The 26,526-nt window shown below is 42.4% G+C and overlaps 2 protein-coding genes across 5 annotated transcripts in view; one reads left to right on the top strand and one right to left on the bottom strand.

Moving 5' to 3' along the window:
- LNX2 (ligand of numb-protein X 2) overlaps positions 1-7,505 on the bottom strand; it is a 59,110-nt gene extending 51,605 nt beyond the window's left edge. The window contains exon 1 of one of the 2 annotated variants that reach the window (XM_064409136.1): positions 7,313-7,505. The gene's annotated coding sequence lies outside the window, so the exon portion shown is untranslated. The remainder of the gene's footprint in view (positions 1-7,312) is intronic. The other variant, XM_064409132.1, reaches the window with a different exon arrangement.
- Positions 7,506-7,714: 209 nt separating this feature from the next.
- On the top strand, positions 7,715-25,404 carry POLR1D (RNA polymerase I and III subunit D). 3 transcript variants are annotated; one of them, XM_064409140.1, is made up of 4 exons: positions 7,715-8,122; positions 12,760-12,957; positions 15,982-16,056; positions 24,056-25,404. In XM_064409140.1, exons 3-4 carry the CDS (start codon positions 16,040-16,042, stop codon positions 24,339-24,341), a joined length of 303 nt encoding a protein of 100 aa, XP_064265210.1. In that variant the 5' UTR covers positions 7,715-8,122; positions 12,760-12,957; positions 15,982-16,039; the 3' UTR covers positions 24,342-25,404. The 3 variants fall into 3 exon arrangements, with proteins under 3 accessions (XP_064265210.1, XP_064265209.1, XP_064265211.1); XM_064409141.1 differs by lacking the exon at positions 12,760-12,957 and adding an exon at positions 9,403-9,481 and having other exon boundaries at positions 7,900-8,122; XM_064409139.1 differs by lacking the exon at positions 12,760-12,957.
- The last annotated feature ends 1,122 nt before the right edge of the window (positions 25,405-26,526 follow it).

The following is a 26,526-nucleotide window of genomic DNA, read 5'->3' as shown; positions in this document are numbered from 1 at the left end:
AAAAATAAAAATCTCAGCACAACATTGACATTACTGTGTGAAATAAGTTGCCTTTCACTGAACTTGAGGCTTACTTAAAGGCTTCACCTGTTGTGAAACTCGCATGCCATTGTTTGTAGAAGGCAGCAAGTCAAGCTGTACCCTAAATTTCCTAGTCAAGTATCTTTGACTTCCTAACAGCACAACACTTCAGAACACTTCCTGGCTTCACAATTTTCCAAACTTTTCAAAATATGAGTTAGGAAAGCATTACACTCCCACAGCGTTTCTCTGGTCAATGGCACACATCCCTTACTGCAGAAGAAAGGACTGTTAACAGTTTTCATTTCACACTCCAGTAACCCAAAATCTTGTGTTACCACTCACTTTAGTGTTAATTTTCCCACAGATTCTCATTTTCTGCTTACACAGCAAGACAGCTCAGGTCAAGTGCTCAGACAAGCTGTGCTGCTGATTCTCCTTTTTACCACCATTGAATCACCTTCACTTTTGCTTCACCGCAAAGTTATTTTCCCTGCAAAAAAGCAGTAGACCACATTCAATAGAAAGTCAGCAGCTACAGTCAAAATGGATTTCAAAGTGGGAAAAAAACCCCTCCTCACAACTAAATCCTTATAGATTTATGCCAGATCATTCCAACACTGTATAAATACACCACGACAGGTATATTTGTTGCTTTGCATGTGGTGAAGTCCAATTCAGTTCCTGTCCCTTCCAGCTATAGAATATAAAAGTATCAGTGCTGAACAGACATGCTGAGCAAACCCCCTGATAACAGGAATGAAGAGTAGTTACTTTGCCAAAGTAGAAAGATACCTTTTTTCCTGGTGATTTCAAAAAAAGAAGCATTTGAGAGCTGTCACTGAATTCTTATGAAGCTTTCTTATGTGTATGTACAGACCTAACACACAGTTTTAAGACATTTACACGAAATACATGGCAGATCCACAAGTATTTTTAGCCTAATCAAATCTGAATGAGTCTCGCCTTACTTTTAATATCTAAAAGGAATTAAAAAGCAAACCCAAAATCTGAAGGCATTCAATACTGGTTTAATACCAAGTAGGAAACCCTATGAATTTTAAACCTTCAGAATTTTAAACCAGCAGAAATGACATTTTAGCAATGGACTAATTGTAAAAATAGACAAGGAATTGACTGGTACTAATTTTTAATTAACATAAAGGCAGCAACTGGGTGAGCCTTCATTAGCTTCTGTCAATAACAATAAAAGGCTGAGAAAACAATTCTAGAACAAACAAGACAGAAAAACAGGAAAAAGAGGCCAGACAGAAGGAAACCCTCATCAACCTGCTCCGGAAAAGCTTGACTGAAAATGTATTTTGAGAAGTTGAAAGAACAAGTTACTTCAGTTCAGAGTTGGGGCAGCCCCTGGGGTGCACCGGGGAGAGCTGTGGCGCACACACTGTGCCAAGGGTACTCGGAGCTGTTCCATCAGGACAGGGCTCATGGCAAACTCTCCAACACAATCAGAACGCTTACACAACACATCAGGATCTATGTGGTCTTGTGATGCATTGACCAGCTTTCACTTACAGTTAATTCATTCTGGTTATAAACATGTGTTAAACAACTTGATTTAAACAAAGCAACGCAAGAGAAAATTACATGGGCCAGGGCAACAGATCCAGTAAGAAGAGGGAAGAAGACAAAGAATGGTGGGCCATTGGTAAATAAATGCGTAAACTTGGAAGCAACAATAAGGAATTCTCCTCTTCATGAAACGGTGGTAACAGTAACTGGTTTGGGTATTTTCTGTAACTTTTAACCTCCAAACATGTAGAGGCAACTTAATAAGACACATACTTCAGTATTTAATCTATCACAGATATTCAGTGCACTATCCATGAGACATCCAGGCATTAATGTCTCCAGCATCCTCCTTGAAACGTGACTTGCTCTAGATGGAGAATTTGGCCCCAAGATGGACTTCAAATGTGCTGTTCTGCATGGGCTGTTACTGATGGCAGTGGAAGAACCAGCTGTGTGGAAGTCAGAATGTGGTTAGCTTAAGAGCCTTGTAGGGGTTATGGGCTTTCTTGGTGTTTTGGTTTTGTTGGTCAGTTAGAGCAATTATCTGGATGACATGGCCATAGCCACAGAAACCCCCACCAGAGGCTCCATTCTACAGCCACTATGACAGCTCATTTCATCTGGGGACTACGAGGTATATACACAAAAGCACTTTCACTTCATGACAAATAAAATGCACCAACAAAGGTGGCTCACGGATACCAGCCAAGCTTTTTTAAATTAAGACCTTGTTCAAGAATGCCAACCAAAACTCAATGTCCAGAAAAATCACAACACCTGGATTCTGAAATGTTGCTTTGTATCATGATAAAAGCCTCCTGGGTTGGTCCTTTCAAAGCAAACATAACATTCCTGTGGCAGAACACAACAGTTTGTCTTAGCACAAGACAGAAATCACTGAAAATTGCTTTCCACAAACTGCTTTCGATACACAAGTCAGCCTCCATCAGCTTTGGTTGAATTTCAATTTTCTTCCGCTGTGCCAAAAAACCTCTGCTGCACCAGCTTTCTTCTTCCTATCTATGAACTCTAAAACAAGGATTAGCACCAATCTGAAGAACAAAGAAGGCCACAGGAAGGTAAGAGCTTAAAATCCTCCATCACTGGTATTCTTTGGTCTTTTGACGTCACAGTTTTTGACAATGATACTGCAGTAAGAGCAGTCTGTCTGTGCAGAGAGCTCAAATTCAAGCAAAAATTGCATGTGAAGAACATAACAAAAATGTACATGAGTACAACTGCAAAAGTCAATAAAAATGTCAGCATTTAAGAACACTGACTTGAACCCAATAATAAACTGTACTTACTCCCAATTGTCTTCTAAAGAGCCAGCCTCTTGGAATGTACAACACAGGCATCCTGACATGTTCCACTGGGCTTGTGCAACCCCTTTGGAGAAGGTCATGGGAACACGCAGTGGTACTGCAATCTCAGGGGCTGGGGAACACAGCCTGCATCACACTTCAAAATCACTCCCACTGCAAGGAATGTACAAAGCAGAAGCAGGAAGCATGCAGCTCATTTTTCCCCATTCTGCAGAATAATATCTGATAGCACTACACCACTCCAGGCAACACAATCCAAAAGTCCTAGTTTGCCTTTTTGCGACTACTGGGTGCCTCCCTTTGCCCAGGCACTTATAGGTTCTCCTTTAACATGGATCACTTTTCATTGTGCTCTGTTGCTACAAAAAGGATGAATAAGTCATAGTTCCTTCTGTTTCATTATCTAGAACTACTTACTACTACCATTTACAACATTTTAAAACTGGATTAGCTCATATATTGGATATACTGCTTCAGCAAATTGCATTTTGTTCTACAAACAAGGGTTCTTCTAAAAAATTCTGTATAGTCCATCAAACCATTGTTAAATGTGTCAAATCTCTCCAAACAAATACAAAAACACTTCCAAATGACGGAAGAGCCAACAAGAAGAGGTGCTATGCTGAACCTTGTTCTCACCAGCAAAGAGGGTCTGGTACAGAATGTGAAGCTGGGGGGAGCCTTGGCTGCAGTAACCTTGGAATGGTGGCATTTGAGGACTTTAAGGCAGAGATCAGGGAGCACAGCAGGCTCAGCACTCCGGAGAGCGGACTGGCCCCTCCAGGGATCTGCTTGGTTGAGCATCATGGGATAATGCCCTCGAGAATATTCAAAGATCACCTCCTCCAAAATGAGGCTTTGAGCAACCTGGTCTAGTGGCAGGTGTTCCTTCCTAGGAGGATTGAAACTAGATGATCTGCAAGGTCCCTTTCTACCCAAGCCATTCCGTGATGACTCAATGATTCCTCTCTGTGGAATGAAGGAAAAACAGCCAGGCAAAATAGAACATCTATCACTCCATCCCAAAGTGAACCCACTCTTCCTGAGTAAAAATTACCTTCCATATAACACTGATCTGACTCATTTATCATCTAATAATTACTTTCCTACCCTATTTGATCTGGTTTATTGTGACAACAGTGAGAGAATTCTAGACATTCTTAACAACATGCCACAACTCCAGAGCAGTATTAACTTGCTTACTTGAAGCAAAAATGAGACTGCAAATATTGAACTCTGTTACCCCAAGTTTCCATGTCAAAAATAGTTCCCACTATTTGAATGGAAAAAATGCAAAACTTGTATGCTCACAAGTTATCTGACTTTATATCAAACAGCTGCACAATTTGGCTTTTGTGTTCACCACCTAACACACAGCTCAGCAGGAGAGACTCTGCAAGAGATTCCACTCCTGCTCCAGCCCGCAAATTACTTGCTAAACTGACATCAGTTGAAATAACTATCGATGAGAACATAAAGGACTGGCATCTCTGGTACCACCAAAGTGCTTCAGAAATTAAAGACCTGTGGTACTGCAGAGCACAATGCAAGGATGAAGCCAGCTCGGGTACAGCACTGATATCCCCTATAACACAGCAGCAGGGCTGGGGGCATCTCCACATGTGTCGGGGTGCAGCCCAGTCCCACCAGCCACCTCATACAGAATACAGAGCAGTCAGTACAAAAACACAGGACAGGTTCAGCCCACGAATTTGGCAAACATAAATCCCAACCTCAAAAACATTTACATGTAGGCTTATCATTAAGCCTAAGAACAGAACTATGTCATTCCAAAAGAAATACCTGGATGCTTAAAATTAAGGATATGCAAGCACAAATATCTACAGAATTAGAACCAAAAAGAACACTCCACAATATTATTAATTTTTATTCCTCCACAGAAACCTTGACGTATCAATTATATAACTTAATACTAACATTTAAAAGCATTTTCATCTTCAAAAGGCACTACAATTTCTAAAGGACAAACTCCAGTGACCTGATAAAGCAATTAAACAGCATGAAATTCAATGGTGTCACAATAAAAATGCTTTTGCCAACCAAATCAACAAAGAATTTTCAAATAACAGAGACAAGCCACTGGCATATCAAATAGGCAACCAGCTTCCCCTGGTGCCTTGTACACCAGGGAGCATTTTAACACCAAATGAATGTTGTTTTCTTATTAGTTACAGCTGTTAATGTCTAGTAGCTCTTTAAACAAGCAACATTTTGCTGATGCAAGGAAATAATTTGTATTAATTATCTAGTACACATCATGTCTTTTCACATTTCACTTTGATATTGTTGGTATAACTTCTTCCCAGTTGCTTTCAAATATGTTAACATTTTTTAGAAGTACAGAAAAAGGACATGAAAGAAGAGGGGGATATTTTGGCATATTTTCAGATACACAGTTTTAACTAGTAGCTAACAAACTTCAGCTGTTTTTTAGTAATGCAGGCCCATTAAATATATACCAAGACTGAGACCACTCAGCATGGGTAAAGGTTTACAAAAAAAGAAAATTTCACTGAGGTAATCAGTGCTTCCGTGAGAGTGCAACAAACAAATGCCAAATGTTGCAATGTCAAAGCCACCACTTTTGGCAGGACAGGTTTTAGTAAGCTTATTTTTTAACCCATCTCAAGAGAACATTATTTTTGCACCCAATCACCGGCTTACACTCCTCTTGCAAAGTTTTGTCCCTAAACTGTCACATTATTTGTTCTTTTGGTAACAGAAAATTCAGGTGCAGTATTAGGAAAAACTACCTTTGCAAATCTCAGACCCAAGTCTAAGGCCCTGGGCTCCCTCTTGCTGAAGTCACCAAGCAAAGTTAATGGTGAGTACAGTTGGAAACTCAGTACTGAAAACCCATGGCAAAGTTATGAGCTTTTTAAAATATCCATACATTTTAGCACTGAAACAGTACAAACACTTTAAAACATATTATTACAACTTTTTTAAAATTAAAATAAAAATCTACTTGGGCACAATAGTGTTCTTTGCAGCCTGCTGACTCTGGAGTTAATGATTTTATATTGTACTGTGTTCAGGAGAGAGGATTCCTTACTCAGGAATCTGATAATTAGAAAAAAAAGAGTAATTATTAAGGACTCCTATTAAGTCTTACGGTTCTAGCAAGTACACTGATACAACTTGTTTCTATTTTGAGCAAATTTGTTTTAATAAAGTCGGGGCGGCATATGGTACTAACATGTTTATTTTCCAAGTGGTAGGGACACTAACCAAAACCATCTGATGTTTCTTCCTAAGCCTCCTTGATCTGCTGCTGGATTGCAGCTTAGAATAAAGCATTACAAAGCCAGAAGAAGTGGGTAGAGGAATAAAAAAATAAAATCAGGAATTCAAAGTGTTTATTTAATGAGAGTACAGCTCAGACCAGTTCCTATTTTGAACAGAAGTTCGGAAGTATTTATGATTAGAAATTTATTTCCAGAGACTATCAAATGTAGTCCAAAGCTAATCCTTCACAGACATTTTTTACTCCGCACACAAACAAAAAACAAACCCCCAAATCATGTAATTAAAAGAGGAATTAAAGGAAGCTCAGAAGTACTTAATAGATTTCTAGAGAAGTAAGCAATCAGCATTATGAACACAGTAAGAAAAGCCACTATGCATTATGAACACAGTAAGAAAAGCCACCAGAGACTACCAGATTCATCCCCACCAGAGCTCCAGGAACGATTTTCTCAGTTGACCAAGTACTATGACTCCGTCAAGAGCAATGACAATTTTAAAGTACGCCTTGTTAGAAGTACAAAAGACTAAAAGTTTTCTAAGCGCATTTTCAGTGCTAAGAGCTAACAAATGAGGGGAGAAACCAGGGAGTGTGGGTCGGAGCTCCGAGGGCTAGAGTGAACGCTCGGAAATAGCTGCCAACCGCACGGACTCCAGCGGCATTTCGCAGCCAGCCCCGAGTTCCTCTGGCGCAGCTGTAAAACACACAACCTGAAACCCGCTCCTGCAGCAGGGGTTCGCTCGCAGCTGTTCCTCTGCCTCCCCCGCACGCAGTAATCTGACTCCTTTCCAGAAAAGAGCTTCTTTAATGAAGCCACACGAGAGCAGCATAGGTGTACCGGGGGACCCAGAACCAGGCGCTTTCCGAGCGGCTCTCCGGCACCCGAGCCCGCAGCTCAGCCTCGCAGAGACGCGCTGCGGGGGCAGGCGCCGCCGCGCTCAGCCCCGCCGCCGAGCCGGGCACTCCAGGGCGGGGACGCTGCTCCCAGGCTCCCACCTCAGCCCCGCACGGCGGCTCCGGGGCCCGGCCCCGCTCCCGTACTTGTTGCCTGCGCAGAGCGGCTCAGCCCGGCGCCGCCGCCCCCGCGGGGACGCCCGCGCCGCCGCCCCCGAGGGAGGCTGAGCGGGGCTGAGCCGCCCGGCACCGCGCGGGGCAGGGAACTTACTCACCGCGCCGGCTCCGCGCAGCGCTCTCCTCCTCAGCCGCGCCGGCTGCGCCCGCCCCGCCTCGGGGAAAGCAAACTCCGGGCAGCAGCACTTGGAGAACGTGTCTCGCCGGGCCGGGCCGGGCCGGTGCTCCCGCCTCCGCCCCCCGCCGCGGGCAGCGGCGCGGCCCAAGTGACAGCGGCGCTCCGCCACTCCGGCGGCGGCCCCGGGCGCGGGGCCGGGCGAGCCGCAGCCTATGGCAGCGGGGCCGGGGCGGGACGCGGCGGAGCCCCGGGCCGGGGTGTCCCCGCCGCTCGCCTGATCGGCTGTGCGGAGCCCGGAGCGGTGGGGAGCGCGGGCGGGGCCGGCGCGGAGGAGGGGCCGGGCGGGGCGCTGCTCGCCCAGGGCTGCCCGCGGACCTGTCCCCGCCTGCCCGAGCCCCGCGGCCGCGCCCGAGGAGCAAGCCCCGGGCGGCTCCGTGACTAAGAGCCTCAGCGGCGTTCCCGCCCTCCTCACACTCAGTCACCGCCCCGCGCCTGCTTCCCCCGCCCTGCCGGAGGTGCACGGGGGTCCTGCCCGCTAGGGAGCCCACCGCCCCCGCTCTCTTTCGGCGGGGGCGCGACCACCGGTGCTGCAGGTGCCGGGCGGGGTGTGGCGGGGCCCGGCTCGCACCGCCCCGGCTCCTCCCGCCGGGGTCCTCGCCGGCCCCTACGCCCGCCCCGCTGCCCCGCCCCGCCCGGCCGAGAGCGGGGGATGGCGCCGGCCTGCCCCTGAGGAGCCGCAGCGGGGGACGGCGGGGGAGCCATGGAGGAGGACCCGGAGCTGGAGAGGTGAGGGACGAGCGACAGCGGGGCAGCGGTCCCGAGAGCGAGCGGCCTGTGCGGGGCTGCTGCGCCGCTCAGGGCCCGGCAGCGCCTCCCGCGCCGCCAGGCCCGGGCAGCGCTGGGCTGGGCCGGGGCCGGGGCCGGCTCCTCCCGCCCGATCGCTCCAAAACGTGCCCGAGCTCCGGCGGGCTCTGCCCGCGGTCCCCAGACAGCCCCTGCGGTGGGGGCGCGGGCAGGGCAGCCCGAGGGCAGCGCGGCCTGGGGCTGCTCCTGCCCTGCCTTCCGCACAGAACTTCGGCCGCGTGCTGATGTCCCTTAGAAACAAGGTTGGAAGGTCTTGGGTGCTTCACTCCTCATGAGTTACAACTTGATCAGTTGTGTACTCGGTAAAAAAAATTCAAAAAAATCCCAAAACACCTTATGTTGTTAGGAATTTCAGTTGTCAGTGCTGGATAGTTGACCAGTTGTTAGAATTGTATTCTTGTATCAAAAAAATACAAAATGTTTGGCGGTTATTTTGTCAAAAAATAAAATCGTTTTCTACTTGGCATTTCATTGGGACCAATGGATTCGTCTTGCTGCACGTTTTGAGTTGCAGTGCTCCCAAGCAAACACTGAGGAATAAAACATTGATTTCTAGATTGGGATACTCAAAGTAGGCCTCTCTTGCTTTCATTTTAGAAATAGACTTTTGGTGTTTATGTCACAAATGTTTTGCAAAATAGTCTTGTTTGTGATTGGGAATTTTTTTTTAATTGCAAGTTTATTTCTGGGTTGTTCACTTTCTTTATGGCTGTTTAAAACAGTAGTTACGTGAAGTGGTGACCAGAAGCTTTCTGAACTGTTCTCCTCATGGTTCTCTCCTTTAGCTTTTAAGAAACCATATCTGTGAATGCTTACTGAAAATAACTTTTTTCTGTTTATATTTGGCAGGTATTTGAAATGTGCCAAAAGCAATAGTACTGAGACAGTGGAAGGGCTAGAGAGCTTAATGCTTTCTAAGAGGCTTTTAATTCTTGCTGAGCTGCTTCTGCTCTCAGATCATCAGTTTAATAATTAAAGCTTCTTTCTGTGCATGCATGAATTTTTAGTAGTGCTATTCCAAACTTAAACTTTTTTCATTCATGGCAAGTTGAAACTATGCCGCTGTTCTTCCATGCTGACTTCTGGTTGCTGTTGCCATGCTGGGGACCTGCGGTTCTCTGGGCAGTTCAGGGCACAGCTGACCTCACCAGCTGTATCCGACTGCTCCACAGTCACCTCCTGACTGATGCTCTTCTTCCCAGGAGCTGCATTCGAAGTTTTACCCTTCCTCGAAGGTTCAGTCCAAGTTGGGATTTGCTACTCCTGTTCTGTGGCAGCATGGTGGGTAATGAGGATGAAGCTCGGTGTCACTTAGCAAAGTGACACAGTAGGCTTTAGCTGTTTGGTGTCACCAGTCCGTGTCACTGTGCACCTCAGAGGGTGTTTAGTCAGCCCCAAACACATTATAACTACAGTGTAGTGCACTCAGCAATTAGCTCTTCCTGTCCTGGATCCACCTATCATTAGTTATGTTTTCATACCAGCTCAATTTGGCAGTAGCAGCCTGAATTCAGCTTGTGCTCTGTGCATTTAGAGGCTGTGCTTTGGCATTGCTTCCTGTGCAGTCTTCAGTACAGAGCCCCTCCAGTCTAACACAGACCTTTCTTTATCCTTTGGGTTGCAGGCATTATGGCTTAGGTTCACATTCAATAACTTACTGGTCATATTCTCCTGTGAATAGTGTATCAATGGTAGTTTTAATGTAATTTTTAAGGGTTTTATATTATGGGTTTAACATACAAATAATAGCATTTCTGTTCTGTAGCCACAGTGTTAACTACTTTAGATGGATTTTTAGCGTTTAAAAATGGGTTTATGTGGGATATTTTGAGTAGTCTGTCTCTGAATTCAGGCTTGTTTTGCAATACATAGGTCTTAAATAAAAACTTAATGTTTTTATACATGTGGTTTTTATTTAATTTACCGTGAGGGAAAAAGAAGTGTAGTATTTTTGTGCACTTTTCAGGTCAGAAATGAATTTTGTGTCCCAGTATTCCAAAAAGTGATCTGTTAAGTCAGTCGCCCTATATTTTTGTTATTATCTAGGGAGATGTCTCTTCATCTAGCTTCTTTTATTTTATCTTTACTGCCACATTTCCTGATACTATTTTTCAATTTTACCATGTCTGACTCTCACTTGATCTTGCTTTTGATGTTTTCCTCACTTTAATATGAAGTGAGGTTTTCCTAGAAGCCGAATACTAACTTTTAAGTTCCTGTGTGACTGTTGCATTCTGTGGATTTTAAAACTCTAAAAGCTGTAAATGCCACAGATGTGTAAAACAGTAATATTTGCTACATTCTACTGAACTACTTCTGCTCCATCTTACCCAATAACCTTTGGTGGAAGTATGAACTGAGATTTTCCCCTGTGAACTTGGTGGTACATCAGTGAAGACCCTGAGACTTGAGGTTCCATGTGATTCTTAAGAAAATTTCAAATTATGTTAACATATGATTAATGGTATTTGAAGTTATGAGCTAAGAAGGAGGTAGAAAAAGTTGTGAATCAGCTAGTAGGAGCTGTTCAGTTTGTTTTCTCTGCAAGCACCTATAAGTGCTTTTCCTAGTGTATTTCAACTAAATATACACTGAGATATTGTGGAGGTCACCATTTTCATTCCTATGTAAAAAATTAAGTATTTCCTTCCCCCTCTGATTCCTAAAATATTGTCATTGTGGTTCTGTGTGTTTGAAGCACAGAAGATGCATCATTTCTCTTCAAATACAGAGGAAGTGGCTTTGTTATACTGTGTGTCCATATCCTTCCATAATTCATTCTGTCTTTCAATACCTAGAAATATTTCACAACCTTGAATATCGTGCTTTATTGGAAGTACCTGCCAAGCTTATTTAGAGCATCATTTACTTGGGATTGTTTCCTAAGGAGATGCTGCTCTGAATCACAAAGAATGCTATAATTCTGTAACAAGAGGCCTGTAGTTGAGTTGAGAATCAATAATTAATATTTTTGCTGCACAAGCAGCCCAACTACGCTTGCAAGCGAGCTTTGTGCCTTGGAGAAAATTAATGGTTCTTACTATTGATTTTAATAGTTAAAGTCAAGTGTCAGAATTCAGTACTCCTTACTCCTGGTGAAAAAAAAAAAAACACATAAAAGTGGTCTGCAAGCTAAGATTGGTGTTTGAAATGGAGTGCTACAATCACTACACAGGCTGGTGAGAATATCAGCACAGAAATGTGCTGCAAATAGCGCTCACAAGACTTGGCAAGTAGATTGCTTAAATAAGTACAAAACCTGATCAGCAAAGAATGAGAGCATTCACATTCCCAATGTGGGATGTCTTTGAGCAAATGTCAGGAAGCTTGTGGCATATTGTGCTTCTTTTCATTTTTCCTCTTGTAGCTGTGGCCTAGGTTTTATTCCTGACTTTCATTTTCATTAGTTTTCTTAGTAAGGGTGAGCAGATAGGACCAGCTCGTGAGATTTAATTTTAAATAACACTGTCAGTGTCTTCAGTCACTTGTTTGACTGAAGGTCTTGATATCCATTATTCAGCTGTAATTGGAATACCAACATTCACTTCTATTTCTAGTCCCATGCACAGTTAAAAATAAGTTGTATAGCTAGCATAAAACTGCTTTGAGAAAATTGGTTTTAAAAATTGCTAATTGTTTTTCCTGAGCTTGCAGCTTGCTGTCAGGACCCGGAGTGCCTCAGGAAGTAGACTTAAGTGTGGTTTTTGCCAGTTGCAGTAGAGGAGAAGCTTGGTCTTTGAGCTTTAATAGTAGTGCAATACAATTAGTGCTTTCATGAGATGTGTTTGTTAAAGATGTCCCTTCTCTGACTGCGAGATGTTGGATATGAATACTGCCCTCCTGCTCCAGGTCTGTGTCCTTCTGTAGCTGACTGTGTGCTGTGAAGCAATTCCAGTAGATATATTTTAATTAGAGCTCTCATCAGGATCATTAATGAGATGTTGGTGTGGGTGGAAATGGCAGAGTTTTTTAGGTTATGTGCCAAAAGCTCCTAGTTAGGACTACAGACAGACCATGATGGATGGGGGAACCCAAACATCACCCAGTCCTGGCTTCTCCCAGGCCTGTGCCAAGAATTACCAGCCCATCAGAGCTCCATCTTCATGAGCCCAAAGGAGGATGGGGACACATACAGCAGGTGGGAACTCACAGTAAGGTCAGAGAGAAATGCATGTCTTCCTTGGGCCCCCCTCCCACTCCAGGGCTCATCCCAAGAGACAGCCTGGGCCTCCAGGCGTGATACTGTCAAGAGGAGTCAGTCCTGGAGCATCTTTGGGATTTAAGAGCATTGCTGCATCATGTTGTGGGAGGGGTTGTGGGATGCAGAAGAAAATAATTTTGTGATTACATAGGGCATGTTGTGAGGAAAGGGTCAAAAATGGAAGCTTTGGCAAGAGGGCAGTAGTTTTGCTCAGGTGATGTTGCAGCTGGGAATACTAAGAATATCAGTGTGGGAAGACTTCATATATTATGCCTAGTGCTGATCATACTCTGTCTGGTTTGACAGAGCTGTAGAGATAACATAAATGTTATCAGAGACTTACGAGGCATTTCCACAGACAGGCTTGAGCCTCCTGCTGAGAGAGAGTGATCAAAAGCCCAGAGATGATAGAAAGTACAGCAAGGTGATGAACTGCATGTGTGCAAGGCCCTTTGATAAACTGGGGCAAGCAGTGGGCTCCCCTGGCCACTCAGATGAGCTGAGCCTAAGGAGCCTGTGTCCCTGTGTGTCCCTGCTGCACGGCCTTGTTTGTGAGGTAAGGACAGAAATCCACACTCTGCATTTCAGCTGTGGCTTGATGGTCACCCTGGTCGCTGGTCTGTGTTGCTTCACTTGTGGCTTATTATGGGATGTATAGGGAAGAAACCAAAGACAGGGAAAGCAGGAAGTTCTAGTGATGTGGGGAGAACTGAGAATGGGAAAATAAAGGAACAAGGGAATAAAAAGGTCTGATCATGTGTGTATAGGCTGCAGGTTGGTACTCTTGTCTGGCCGTGCCCTGTACCTAATCATCACAGTCCGTCCTGTCTTCCTGTAAAATTCCTTTCTAACTCTGTCCTGGGTGAAGGACTCTGTTGGAGGGGAGAGGGTGTACATCCTAGTGCTAGCAGCTGCAGTCACACTGTGGGTTGGAGGGACCATGTGTCCATGGTGCCAGCTACTGGAACATGTGAAGGTTTGGATGCCAGCAGCTGGGCCTGGGCCCTGGGCTGGAGGCCTGGGTGCTGATAACTGAGGACATTTCATGGAGTAAAACCAAATGCTAGCCCCTGAAATGGGATTGGGGACCATGTGTTTATCTGTGCTGTAGTACTGGAGCAAGTATGGTGTATGAGGGACTGTGTGGCTGTTGGTGAAGATCAAGCTGGAATATCTGGTAAGTGGGTGAATAAGGAGAGAGCTGGAGCATGAGCTTGTATCTCCAAGAGCCAGGAGGAGCTAGCTGTTGAGGCCACCAGGGAGTCCTGGCCAGCTGCTGAAGAGGTGAGGGGTGAGATGTGTATGTGTGCTGGTGTGCCTCTACAGGCAAGACTGAAGTGGGGTTGGATGTTGGGGATCAGGGTGTCCCAGTCAGCCCTGTGTGACGGTCTGTACTGGCAGTGCAGTTGGCTGAAGTTTTGGGGGCTTCCCACATTTGGCTGGAGAGAAGAGCAGGATGAAGCAGTAGGTCTGAGCATGCTGTGTGTCTGTCTGTGGTGGTTGTGGCCAGCAGTGTAAGTGCCTGGTGTGTGCATCTGCCTCTTGGGAGTGGTTTTCAGCCTTGCTACTGGTTGGGCCTGGACATGGAGCTGTGGCTGCCTGGCCTCTCCGCTGTCAGATCCAGCATCATCCATTTTCTCCTGACAGTCATCTGTACTCACAAACCATGGGTGGTCTCTGTAATAACATGGTGTTTTCTTTGCCTGTAACTATCAGATATACTTCTTTATTACCAATTATTCATTTTTTCAGTCTATCCATTTGACCTTTTGGAAAAAAATTATGATCCTCTTCCCCTGAGTGAGGAATAGAAAATACTTCTCATTTTGCCTGACTAGGAATTATTATATTATTTTGACACATACATTTATGATACTGGTTATTAAGATATATGCAATGGGAGCTTTGCCTATAACCTTGGAATACAGAGAGAGGAAAAACTCTAATCCCTCAGAAATGTAAATAGGTCTTGTACCATACTCTTGAAGATAAAAATATCACTGCTTGTACCTTCATGTTACTGTAATTCTGCAACTTGATTGCCCAAAAATAATTGCCACAGCAAGTTTTAAGTGGTGCTTGCTATAAAAGATGTCAGAATGATGACAGAGTTCTTAAATGTGCCCCTGTCCCTAATTTTCCCTCCTATCAGTCCCCCAGTGTTTGGTTGGTTCTCATGTGAAAGTTACATGCTGCATTCCCTTTGCTCATGCTGCTGCCTTTAGAATTGAAGCTGGCAGCCATGGAACTGTTTGTATTGTAACCAAGCTGTAAAAATGAAGAGAGCAAGGAATGTGGAGTCCCACGAGGCCTGTAAAAGCAAATTTTAAAAACTTGTTTGCGTAGCTTTTGGCTTACTTGTGTAGAGGATATAAGTTCAGTGAGTGGAAACATTATTTCAGAGAGGATCTTGGCATTGTGTTTCATTTGTCTGTGCAAGCTGAAAGGGCTTTGTAAAGCTGCAGTGAATAAGGGTGATGTTGAAAGAACAGTATTAGGAAACAGTGGTTGATAATGAAGGTGTGGAATTAGAAGGCTGCTAAGGTGGATGCCACGTCAGCCTGAGCTTTAATATAACAAAAAAAAGTCTCTAATAGTTAATGGCATGTAATTCCTACCTAAGTTAATAGAATTGGTCTCACCATATTAATTTATTATGATGTTTTCCCTAAAACTGAATCATAGCTGTTTAAAATACCTATGTGTGTGCTTTATTAGTGCTTTGTAGCTCAGATTATTTGGTTTCTTATTTCAATTATAAATTGTTACAGCTTTTATAGTACAATCGTAATGACAGGCTTTTAATCTTTCGGTCAGGTTTTTTAAAGAGAGAATCACTGAGTTTGGTAACTGGTAGTTAAAAGTCAGACACTTTCTTCCCCTTTCTCCTCACCTTTGTCTGACATTGCTGTTTGAAGGCTCAGGGCAAGCTTCTGTTAAAGCCTTGTGTTCTTACCATGATTGCTATAACTTAGCTCATGATGCTCAGATAGCAAATTCTGGGTCAGGAGAAAAAACAAATTTTGCTATAATTTCATGAAGATCTGTGCATGCAACATCTTATGTTCCAGTGCCATGGCCTGTGTTTTGCACCCCTTTTTTGGTGTTCTTGCAAGTAGCCATCCCACACCCATCACTTCTCTTACCTGGGAAGGCAGCAGTGGCTGGTGAGGTTGCTGGTGCTGAACTTGGCATCTTAGAGAAGGTATCTCTGACAAATGATGGGAGAGAGATACTCCTTTTCCATGAGTGCCTGTGATATGATGGGATATCCAGCTTGTCCTCACAGGCAGAAGTATGCTTAAAAAGGATTTCAACTGCCCCAAGCCCTGCTCTTCATTCAGTGTTACAGTTTTGTATTTGCAACAGCTTTAGTTGGTTTTAATATTTCAGAATGTTTCTTTTAGTCTTGGTGCATAGGAGTTTGAATTATCTTAAAAGTCAAGGTGATCTTTATTAAGCTTCTTTATTGCTTAATTACTAGAGTGAGTAAAGCTATCTGTTTTATTTGCTTAAGTGCATAAAATGGCAAGTTCTTGTGTTCCACAAGTGGTGACCTTGTCCTTTTTCTCTTACTTAGGAAGGCTGTGGAAGAGTTACTTAAAGAGGCAAAACGTGGGAGAACCAGAGCTGAAACAATGGGAGCTATGGGCTGGTAAGTTGTTGAGGAGAAAATTAATTCTGATGCCAAAATAAATCTTTCTTTAATGTGTGACAGAAGTCTCTACTTTTTTATGTGTTTTGTGTTATATAATTTGTCTTCATCCACATATTTGGGCAAAAATTCCAGTCTAAATAAGAAAGAAGTTCAGGTAAATTCTGTCTGTGTGAAATTGCTTGTCTGAATGTGTTGAAGACAAAGCAATTGGAAAATTGAGACTATGTTCTTAAAATAGATGGAATTGAAAAGTTTGGGTTGGAATCTCGTGAGTCTTTGTGCATGTACTTACATACTGGCTCATGTTACTGGGTTAGACTCTCTTTTAAGTGAAAAAAATTCATAACCTGACAAAGAAACCTAAAGCCTTACATTAATAAAACAACAGACTAGCCTTTATTAGACAATTCATATGTAAATTGTAGCCAAAAATGAACTCAATGAACTCAAAAGTATAATCCAGTTTTGGAAGAGGGTTACTTTTTAATACTAAAAAAACATAATACCCAGGGGCTAATTTGTATAGTAACTGGGAAAAAAAATCACAGTATTTAAATTTTAAATTAAATACAGCATTAATTCTTCAATGCAGTATTCCAGATTTTACAGCTAGATTGACATGGAATGTAATGCATGTAATTATAATTAGAGAAGTAATCACATGCTGAGGAGGGTCATTCATCATAAAATAATGTACATGACTTTAATAAGAAGCCATTGGATCTAGGGACGTTCATGCAAGTAGTGCACCAGTTGATTGCTCTAAATGCACTTGTAGATAAGGTTTGTCTTCCTCCATCAACAGTACTAAGAGATAAGCCTGCACTGTTCATTAAGTTCTCAACTCAGTAGTCTGTTTGTTTTAATAGCTCTGAAGACATTAAAATAGTGTCTTGCTGAAAAAAAAATAGTTACTCTTTTATGTTTTCAAACAGGTTTGGGATTTTCTGTATGTTTTACTCAGTATTTCTTTTAGGGATGCAGTTCATAGCCTTTGTGTTAAAGTAGCTGCATTGGTGTAATCCCCCAGAGTGGCTGTAGCTGTACTGATCCACCGTGCTTTGACCCTGTCAGCCTAGCCATGTGGCCAGGTAACCCAGTGCACATAATTAGCACCATGAAGTGATGTATGCATCCAGTTACTGTGAATTTGCAAGTTGATTCCAGATATGGAAAGTAAAGATTTCTGCAGGGAGGTGATCAGGAGCCCCTGTACAATTTTGCTGCCACTTGTGCAGTCTGGAGTACCTGCCAGGAGAGTGTATGGGCATCTGCTCCTGAATGTGTCTCCCTCTTACTCCTTGTTTGTAAGAGGATAGTGGTCCTGTTCAGCTGGCTGTGATGATCAGCTCAGAATGCAGTTTGCTAAAACCTGATTCCTGCGGCCTGCCAGCGAATGGGATAGGCAAGGATGGCCTGTTGTTCAGAGCAGTTGCAGATTAATGGTGTCTGGCTAGGTCAGGGTTCTGTTAAAGTTGCAGGAGGAAAGGACTGTCAAGAAGCTTCAGGCACAGGAAGACTGTTGACATAGGGATTGGCATGGTGATATCCTGAACTGAGGCTGTTGGAGTCCTTCCGACCGCAGAGGTACATGTGAACAGCTGTGCTGGGTCAAACAAAGGATCCATCCCTGCAGTGCCCTCTATCCATCAGGGACCCATACCCAGTACTAAGAAGTGACTTGCTGAATATCTTTGTTTCTGAATATGCTCAGTAGTACCTTGTTCAAGATACTTCTTCTTCAGCTCAGGATATCATGTTCTTGAGAGATGATTTCTTTGTATGTAATGCATCTCCAGGGATTTTTACCTCATTGAATTTATCCTTAGAGAGACTGGTAGTAATCCCTTTTGTGACAAATCTACTGCTGTAGGGTTTGGCATAAGCTAGTGTATGGCTGGCATGTGTGGCTGTAAGGAAAGTATAAAGCCCCCCAAAGGCAAACTCCCATTAAGTCTTTGCTGTCCAGTTCTGCAGGTATGACAGACAGAACAGAAGCTGCCAGTGCTGTCACCTCTTCAATATTTTTTATGCCCTGTTATGCAGTTCATGTGCTTCTGAACTGGCCCAACAGCTAGGTATTGCATAAACACATGGGACATACAATGGGTAAGATATTTGGAAAAAGATTTAACTATGCTCAGTTGAATATCAAACTCCAGCAAAATGCTGTCAAGTGTTACTGATCCTGAAGGGCTTCAGAGATCACACCCAGCACTGACATGTAACCTTGCAAGGTATGAACTACTGATAAGAAAGTAACTTCTGCTCAGAGCTCTCTGGATAGCAAATGAAATGAGCAGAAAAGTTAGTTCATGAAAATGTGTATTAGTAGATAGAGGAAATCATAGCTGATAAAAGCAAAGACAAGGTAATCACCAACTTGTCTAAAAGCACAGTGCTAACAGGTAAAACACAAAACCTTCCTTCCTTGCCAAACTCAAAATGCTTGCAGGTGTGTTTCATGAGGACTTCTGGGATTCCTCAGCCCTTTGTCAGAGGAGTCCTGGAGAAGAGATGCACACACCCTGGAGACATCTAGTGTAAGGCCATCAGTCCTGCATTGGCACTGGAAAGTTGAAGCAGCTCAACCTATGAAGAAAAGATTTGTTCTGCCATCTGTCTTTGGGTAAGGAGAAGCAGAGGCTACTACTGCTCATACTTCACTGATTCCAGTTCATGTTGCTCTCCAGCAGCTGTTGAATACTGGGAAATACATTTCTGGAGTCAGTGGCATTTGACAGAAGTTGGTCAAAGGGACGTATATGAAGAAATGGCATTCCTGGGTGGGGTGACTGTATTGTGACTCCATGGGGTGACTCCATTACAAAGGAGTAGTGTCTCCTGGTGAATATTTATGGCAGCAAAACCTTAGCCAGCAAGCCTCTCAACACTGTTTTGGGACTGCTCTCAGGTTCAAGCCTTTGCTCTGTTGCTGTCCAGAGTGATTAGTTCTCCATAACTCAAGTACGCTCTTTCAAAAAAGTTCCCCAAGCACCCCTGCCTAATCTTTTGCTGTCTCATAATTTGAGATAGATGATGGTTGCTGGAGCCTAAAATACAAGTATCCAAGCCAGCTTAGCTGACGGGTACAAAAAAAAAAATATACAAAGCAATCAACTTGCAGCCCAGTCTCTCGTACAAAGACTGAGCCTTGAGATACAGGACAGTATTGTTAGTATTTCTTCTAGTTTGGGAATATTTTGCTGGTTTTACATTGTCTTACAATTTTAATGTGGATGACATGGGCAGGTGCTGCAACCTTAGAGGCTAGTGGAAGAAAGGCTTGTCCCTGTTTGGGACAAGTAACCAGCAGGGAGGTTGGCAGTGATATTGGCCAAGAGCCTGTTCAGGAAGGGAAGTTATCTGAGGCTCTCTGGATGTGGAGCAGCTGTCAGTATTGACAGCCAGAGGGCTGCACAATCTCTTAGCTGGTTAAGAATCTCAGCTCACTGGCCTCCATACTCTCAGGACTGCTCAGATAGGCAGTGGTAAATGAATCCAAGAAATGCTAGATATTCTTATTTGTAGATTTCATTCAGCAATGCAGTATTTCTAGTTTCTACAGTGTTCCTTTTGTATGTACTCTCTGGCCAAGGTGATTCTTGTTGGGGGGGTCTCCTGAATCTTTATGATAACACATGATGTAGATCCTGTTGCTAATGTATCTGGCTCAAGCATTAGTACAGCTAATCGCAAATAAGGAAATGTGTGCGAGAAGGGTAAGGAAGAACCCTCTTCTGAAGGTGTCTTAATCCTGGAAATGTTAACCAGAAAGGAGCAGAATCTGTGGTTGAATCCTAGTGATGATGCTGTGATGCTGGAACTTCTGAGATGAGAAAAGACAGCAGAGCAGTTGTCTGGAAGCTAACATTTGAAGGATCAGTTTGATCTAGGGTGGGAAGTTTTGGACAAATAGTCTAAGAACATTCGAAATGGTTAGATAAATAGAGGCTATTGGACATAGATGAAATAGGATATTTGGGGGTTTCCATTGCTTTTAGTTAAAATAAAGCCAAATGTTCAGTTTCTTTGAAGTGTTTCTCTTGGCTCTAAGTACATAATTCATGAGCTTCTTTATAGCAGTGAAGTTAGGTCCCATTTATGCGGTTGTTCTGCTTTAACTAAGAAAGGCAGTCAAAATGCCACAAAAGTTACTGTGTGAAAAAAGTTCTAGATGCCTTTTTTCCCAGTGTATAGGTCTGCTCTTTAAAGATGCTGATAACATGAGCTAAAGCTAAATCAAATGTAGCTTCTCATCTTGTTTGAAAAGCTTATGTAAAGTAAGAACTGGAAAACATATTTTTTGATTGTTTGTTCAGCTCTGCATTGTAAGAGCAGATGAAATTACAGTTAAAAATTTGGAAGCATTACATTATTTTTAACTCTATTTTTTGTAAAGCAATCCTAAAATTGCTTTCATTCCTGTAGATAGCTTTCTGTTCAATACCAAATCTGTTAGAAGTACAGCAGAATACAAAATGATGATGATGAGAATACTGAAACTGTGAAGTGCTGTGTTGCATCTTGTCTTTGAATGGCTGTCGTGTGCAGGAACACTGCAGTGGAGTCCCCTCAGCTTTCATTTGAATATGAGGAAAAGGGGGAGAAACAGGGTACAGATAGAGACTGAAAAGTAAATATGTTAAAATCTTGTAATCAGGCCACATCCTAAGTCAAGCTGTCACTGGAACAGATTGCCCAGAGAAGCTCTGGATGCCTCTTCTCTGGAAATGTTTAAGACCAGGTTGGACGGAACTCTGAGCAACCTGGTCTAGTGAAAGGTGTCACTGTCTGTGGGGTTGGAATTTGATAATCTGTAAACCAGATGATTCTATAGTCCTACAAAGTCCTGCCACTGTACCTGGCTACCAAGACCATATTTCAAAGCTTTCAGTGTCCTCTGAGGCATCTTGTTTTGTAAGGTCTCCCATAAAAGGGTAACAACATAGATTACTTGGTCTGGCAAAACAGCCTCTAGCTGTTTCCCCTCCCCCTTCAGTCACTCTTCTATTGAAATATTATATTTTCCATGGCAGTTTGGAAATGATAGAAATGTACTTGTCAGTTCATCCATAGTGAACTTTTTTTCTTGGAAAGATGGGCTTTACTCTGTATGATAAGACTGACTGTGCCAATCCTGTTTGGTGTGTATAGTTATGCAGCAGAGAAAGACTGACACTTTTCATTGTGCTCTTGTGTCTTCAATGGTGTCAGCATGTTTTTACTCTAAAGAACTTGTATAGTACATTTCTGTGCTGAACTGCACTGCTGCACCGGATGACAGGCACTGGTTAGAAATTCTGTTACTGCACAGAAGTGGACTTAAACAGTCAAAAATAGGGTTAATATTTGACCTATGTTAACAATGACTGATTTAATTTTTTTTCTCAAAAGGCAATATCATTGTCAACATGCAGTGTGTTGCATTGTCTTGGTTATTACATAGTGGAGAGATTTTGAGGGGTGTGAGATTTATTCATGGAGGGGGGCAAGATTCTGTCAATGAGAATAGCTTGGTGCAGCTTTTGGAGCACACAGAGCAAAAAGCGGACCTTACAATGGGTGAAGATTCTGCTACAGAACTGGAGTCTGGTAGACAGGAAAGCCCTAGCACTTCAGTTTGTCCTTGCCTCACACATGCCTGCAGCCTGCTTGGGGCACATTTCAATTCAGAACTCTAATGTTCTTTTAGCTTGTTTGGATTTTGCTGTTGGTTTGTTTGTTTTAAAGCAAAGCTTCTCAAATCAGTTCTGTGGCACTGTTTGCTGGTCACAGCAGTACTGTGTTCCACCATGCCCAGGCTGAGATTGCCTTCCCAGCCCTTGAGAACTCACCTGAGGGCAAACCTGTTTGTGAATTGAGCACTGCAGGATCAGACCCTACAGCAAACCCAAGGCCAGTCTTTGGAGATGCCAATTTCCTCACCTTTAGAGATGCTCTCAAAGATATTAGTGGATTCATACAGTTCACTTTAATCTTCACACTTCCATGTGTACCATGGCTACATGTAAACATGATCTTTGTGTGTGCCTGTAATATAGCACATGCCATACATCTTGTTTGCTTTAAGATATAAAGGCAGCGTTTGCTGTGTTGAAGTCTGAAGTCAATAAAACTAAGAACTAATGTTTTTTTTCAGTGCCATGACTTACTGCTGCTCCATGAAAGCCTTGTGGCTCACTTTAATCACAGTATGATGGTAAACTAATGGCATCTCTTAGCTGACTCTCAAGCCCAGCATTTCTCATCAGTTTTCGTTCTTAGTACAGCTCAGGCAGCACTCATAGTGTCAAAAAGAACTAAATGCTTCGACCTGATGGATTTATTCAGGGCAAATTGACTGTCTCATTCTAGCACTATATATTAGTGCTAGATCAGTGCATTAGCTCTTAAGAAAAAGCAAGAGGGAGAACAAATGTGAAATAGATTTTGCCTGGATGCAGCCTGGAGAAGGCTGCCCTCCTTGGTAGGAAATGTTGAGGTACAATAGTTTAATGCACTCATAAGACATACAAAGGACTTTAATGTTTGCTGGTTTCTCTTATGTCTTGAGTGTAACCTGTGCCATGACTCATTCAGCACCGTGTTCATTGGTGGTGTAGCTTCAAATAGAAACCCTGTTTGACTGACATTTATTTATGTAATTTACAAAAGAGTTATACCAGATAAAAAAATCTTATTTTTTTTAAAACCAGGATTTGAGAAAAATAATGTAGATTTATACAAAGAAAGTTTAGAAAATTCTAAAATTCTGTGCAGTAGAAGTGTATCAGAAAATACCTTGTGGAAATAAAACAGCGTGGCTGTATACTTCTAAAATTGCTCTCCTAAGTTCTTGAAGAATTTAGAAGAACGAGAACAATTTAGAAGAAGAACAGTTATCAGGAATGCTTAGTAGGCAGACCTGAAGCAAAACACCATGGTAAATTCCATGTCCAGTTAAGTCATGAAGTATGCTGAATAATCATATGTGATCTTTGTTGTAGTTTGCTTGTTGTTCTGATAGTTCTGATGGTTTAGAGGTGTCAAAGGTTTTTGAGTAGTTAGGGTATCATTTCTACACTTACTCAAAATATTCAAGTAGAATAGATGATCTTATCATTGTGGGGTTAGGATTCCATGACTCTTTAGTTGATTCAGTAAGTTGCTGTGAACTCTAACAGCTCTGATTTTTTACAAACTTGTCTCAACACTGTGAAGACAAACACCGCAGTGACTCCAGCTATAAATAAAGTCTTCAGAGTGATTTCTGTTCTCTGTAGGAACATATTAAAACTTGTTTTTTCTTATTTCATTTTTTAAGAGATGATAATTGGGAATAAATAGAGTACAGCTGATACCAACAAGATAAATGAAATTTACAATACTTATTTCCCAAAACTAGCTGATAAATTATGTGCACAAGTGTTTAGCTGTGAGTGGAAAAAGTAACAAAAAAAAAAAGGAAAATAGTTGGAAAAGTATCTTTACTCTTCTAGATAAAGAAATAAAGCACTTTGGTGGTTGCTAAGTGTAAGTTTAAATTGGTCTTGTGTATGTTTATGCTACAGCTGTTTGGGTTTTTCATGCATGTATATCTTACTTTCTGAATATTACAGTTCACTAGATAATGCTGACTTTAGAAGATTGTGATCTCTGTAAGCCATTCTGACTTAGGGCATGTTACTAAATGTTTGATTTCTGAATACCTAAGTTAGGCACCATCAACCTTAAAATATATTGGCATCCTTTGCTTCCCCTTACACACACTACCTTGAGAAAATAACGTGGATTTTCACTGTGTTGAAGTAAAATAATTTCCTTCCCATAAAAAGTAAGACAAAAGAATGGTGATGATCTGGAACTTCTTTTTCTGTACTGAGAGTTTACACTAGGTGGCATGCAAGGAAAGCCAAAATCACAAACTTGTCTTAAAATTACTGAAGTTAAAATCTCAGACTTGTTTTGGGATGTTTTTACATTGTCTTTTGATGACTTTTAAATGTCTTTACAGGTTGAAATGTCCTCTTGCCGGTACAAATAAAAGATTTCTTATTAATACCATCAAAAACACGTTGCCGTCTCAAAAAGAACAAGACCCAGAGCGTGAGCAAAAGGAAGATGATAAGGAGTCTGAACCAAACAAAAGCAGGAAAGAAGAAAAACCAAAGAAACGCAGAATTCACCCGTATACGCCCAGCTTTCAATCCAGAAGGAGAGTCAGCTACTCTCCTCCAAGGCACCAAAGCAGGAGCCAGCACACAAAGGATAAACATGAAAAGCGATCAAGCAAGCGATGAGGAGAGGAGAGGGACAAGTACGTGTTGTTACAAGTCAGGAATGTCATTGAGTGTAGGAAAGCGAGGGTGTCTCAGTTTTTCTGGAGTTGATGTTCAAACTTGAGTTTTGAACCAAGTTGCCTGTGTGAGAAGTAACCTTGAGGTAGCTTTAGAAACTTTTCTTTGGGACCTTTAAGAGAAAAGCAAAGTACAGCCTAAAACTTTCAGTTGTTTTAGAACAGACATTCCCTTTACTCTGTTCCTTTCTCCCCTTCTGACTAAGCCTAGGGTCTTGGTGATGGAGCGTGATACGTGTGTCATTGTCTAATACAAATCATTTAGTCATGTCACTCTTTTGGAAATAAATTTAAATCAAGCAGAATTATATTTATTGTGTGAAGTTTGCAGAACTTCTTTGCTGCTAACCAATAAAGAAGTTTTGCTTATTTGGGTTAGAATCTAGAAGAAGAGAAAGCTGGTCAGTGCCTGGCCAAGCATATACGTTTTGTATAGAATATAAGAGATTCCTTTCTTTAATATAGAAAGAACAAATTTAAATTGGGCAATGCTGGTTTTGCTTTCCAGGAGGGACTGCTGGGAAATACTGATTTTTGCTTGTTAATGTATATTCACAAACCTATCATAGATAACATTACCCCTAAAAAACTGCAACTGCAATAATTGTCTGTGTTTAGACTTCCCTCTGTAAGGAAGTAGTTGGAACAGTCTGTTGTCATGGTGCTTTCAAAACAAACCCTGAAGACAAAATTGTCATCTTTTCTGTCTACTGCTAGAAAGTTTCCAAGTAAATATGTAATACTAGAAATACCGAGGTGATGCTTAAACTGACAAATGCTCACTTTCCAAGCCTGCGTGGCAATTCTGTAGTGGTACAGTTCCTAAACTTGTGACCATGAGCACAAATGATACACATTGGCGTCTTCTGTGTCTCACTTCTGTTTGTGTTACATTAACAAACTTCTACGTGAAATATTTTGTATTTTACTGTTCTCAGAAAGAATTGTTTTCAACATAGGTTTGTTTTTGAGTGTGTTGACAATAAAATCGAAAATGTTCATGGAAAGTGCCCTGCGGAATTAATGCTTTTAATGGGTTTCTTAATGAGATGTGCCTCTATGAGGCACGAGTGCCACCTATAGGCGTGTGCGTGCCTCGCCTCTGCAGAGCTCCTGGCGGCTGCCGCACGGGAGGGACAGAGTGCAGGGCTGCTCTGGATGCATTTAGGTGCTTGAACTGGGAATTGCTCTTCTGAGTAGGGGGAAGGTGGAAATACTGGCAGGGTCAGCATATCCAATGAAGTGGGATACTTCGACATTTCCCCAAAGGAGTTATGTACAGGACCTCTATTTCCCTGCAAGACCCACAGCACTAAAATAGAACCCTTAGCCTTTCAGAAAATTTACAGTTACTTGAGTGGGCTCAATGAAAAGGGAGTACCTTTGGAGGATACAAGGACTGTCTTCAGTGTAAATAACAGATGGTGTTTGCAGTTCTTATTTTTCCAAGTACAATCGCTAATGTGCACTCGTTAATAATCCTTTTTGGAAGGACAGCAGCTATAACATGAACTGAGTTCTGCTGCAATGACAGTGCTGGATGGATGTGACTTTGGAACAGAGAATTCATTGGTCAGAATTTGGACTGGAGATGTTCCACAGAAAACATTTTTGTGAATTCTTGCCGGTCTGGCTTTTGCTGGTATATGCTGTCCTGAGAGATTTCAATTCTCAGGCCTTCAAACACCACTTTGGGATAAGGGCTGTTGTTGATGCTTTATTAATTTATGCCAGGCTTTCAGGTAGGGAGACTGATTAGAGCATGCTCTCAAAATTGGTCTGGATTGCTGATAATGCTTGCAGACTGGAAATGCTCAGCTAAAGGGTCTGACATGACCTGTGCTGATAACTGGAGAAAGCTTTTCATCTGTGGTGGTGGTAGTAGTTTCATACTCACTTCCACATTTTTCTGACTTACAGAATACACACAAATTATTAATCTTGCATTGGTTAATTCTATCTTTTAATGTTTTTGTAAGTGTACTTAATAAAAACAAAATCCTCCACTGCTCATTAACCATTCTTAAGGCAACTCTTTATAGAATCACAGAATGGGTAAACTTGGAAGGGAGCACAGTGATTTTCTAATAGGAACTTGGGTGCACAGAGCCAGTTTTGTCTTTTGTCTG

The sequence above is a fragment of the Passer domesticus genome, chromosome 2 (genome assembly GCF_036417665.1).
Source record: "Passer domesticus isolate bPasDom1 chromosome 2, bPasDom1.hap1, whole genome shotgun sequence".
NCBI lineage: Eukaryota > Metazoa > Chordata > Aves > Passeriformes > Passeridae > Passer > Passer domesticus.
Note: the sequence above shows the minus strand (reverse complement) of the source record. Positions and strands in the feature narration are given on the sequence as shown.

Coding starts and splice junctions, on each gene's coding strand:
- POLR1D (XM_064409139.1), top strand. CDS start 8,097: ATGGAGGAGGACCCGGAGCTGGAGAG. Junction 8,123..15,981: donor GAGGACCCGGAGCTGGAGAG/GTGAGGGACGAG, acceptor TCTCTTACTTAG/GAAGGCTGTGGAAGAGTTAC. Junction 16,057..24,055: donor ACAATGGGAGCTATGGGCTG/GTAAGTTGTTGA, acceptor ATGTCTTTACAG/GTTGAAATGTCCTCTTGCCG.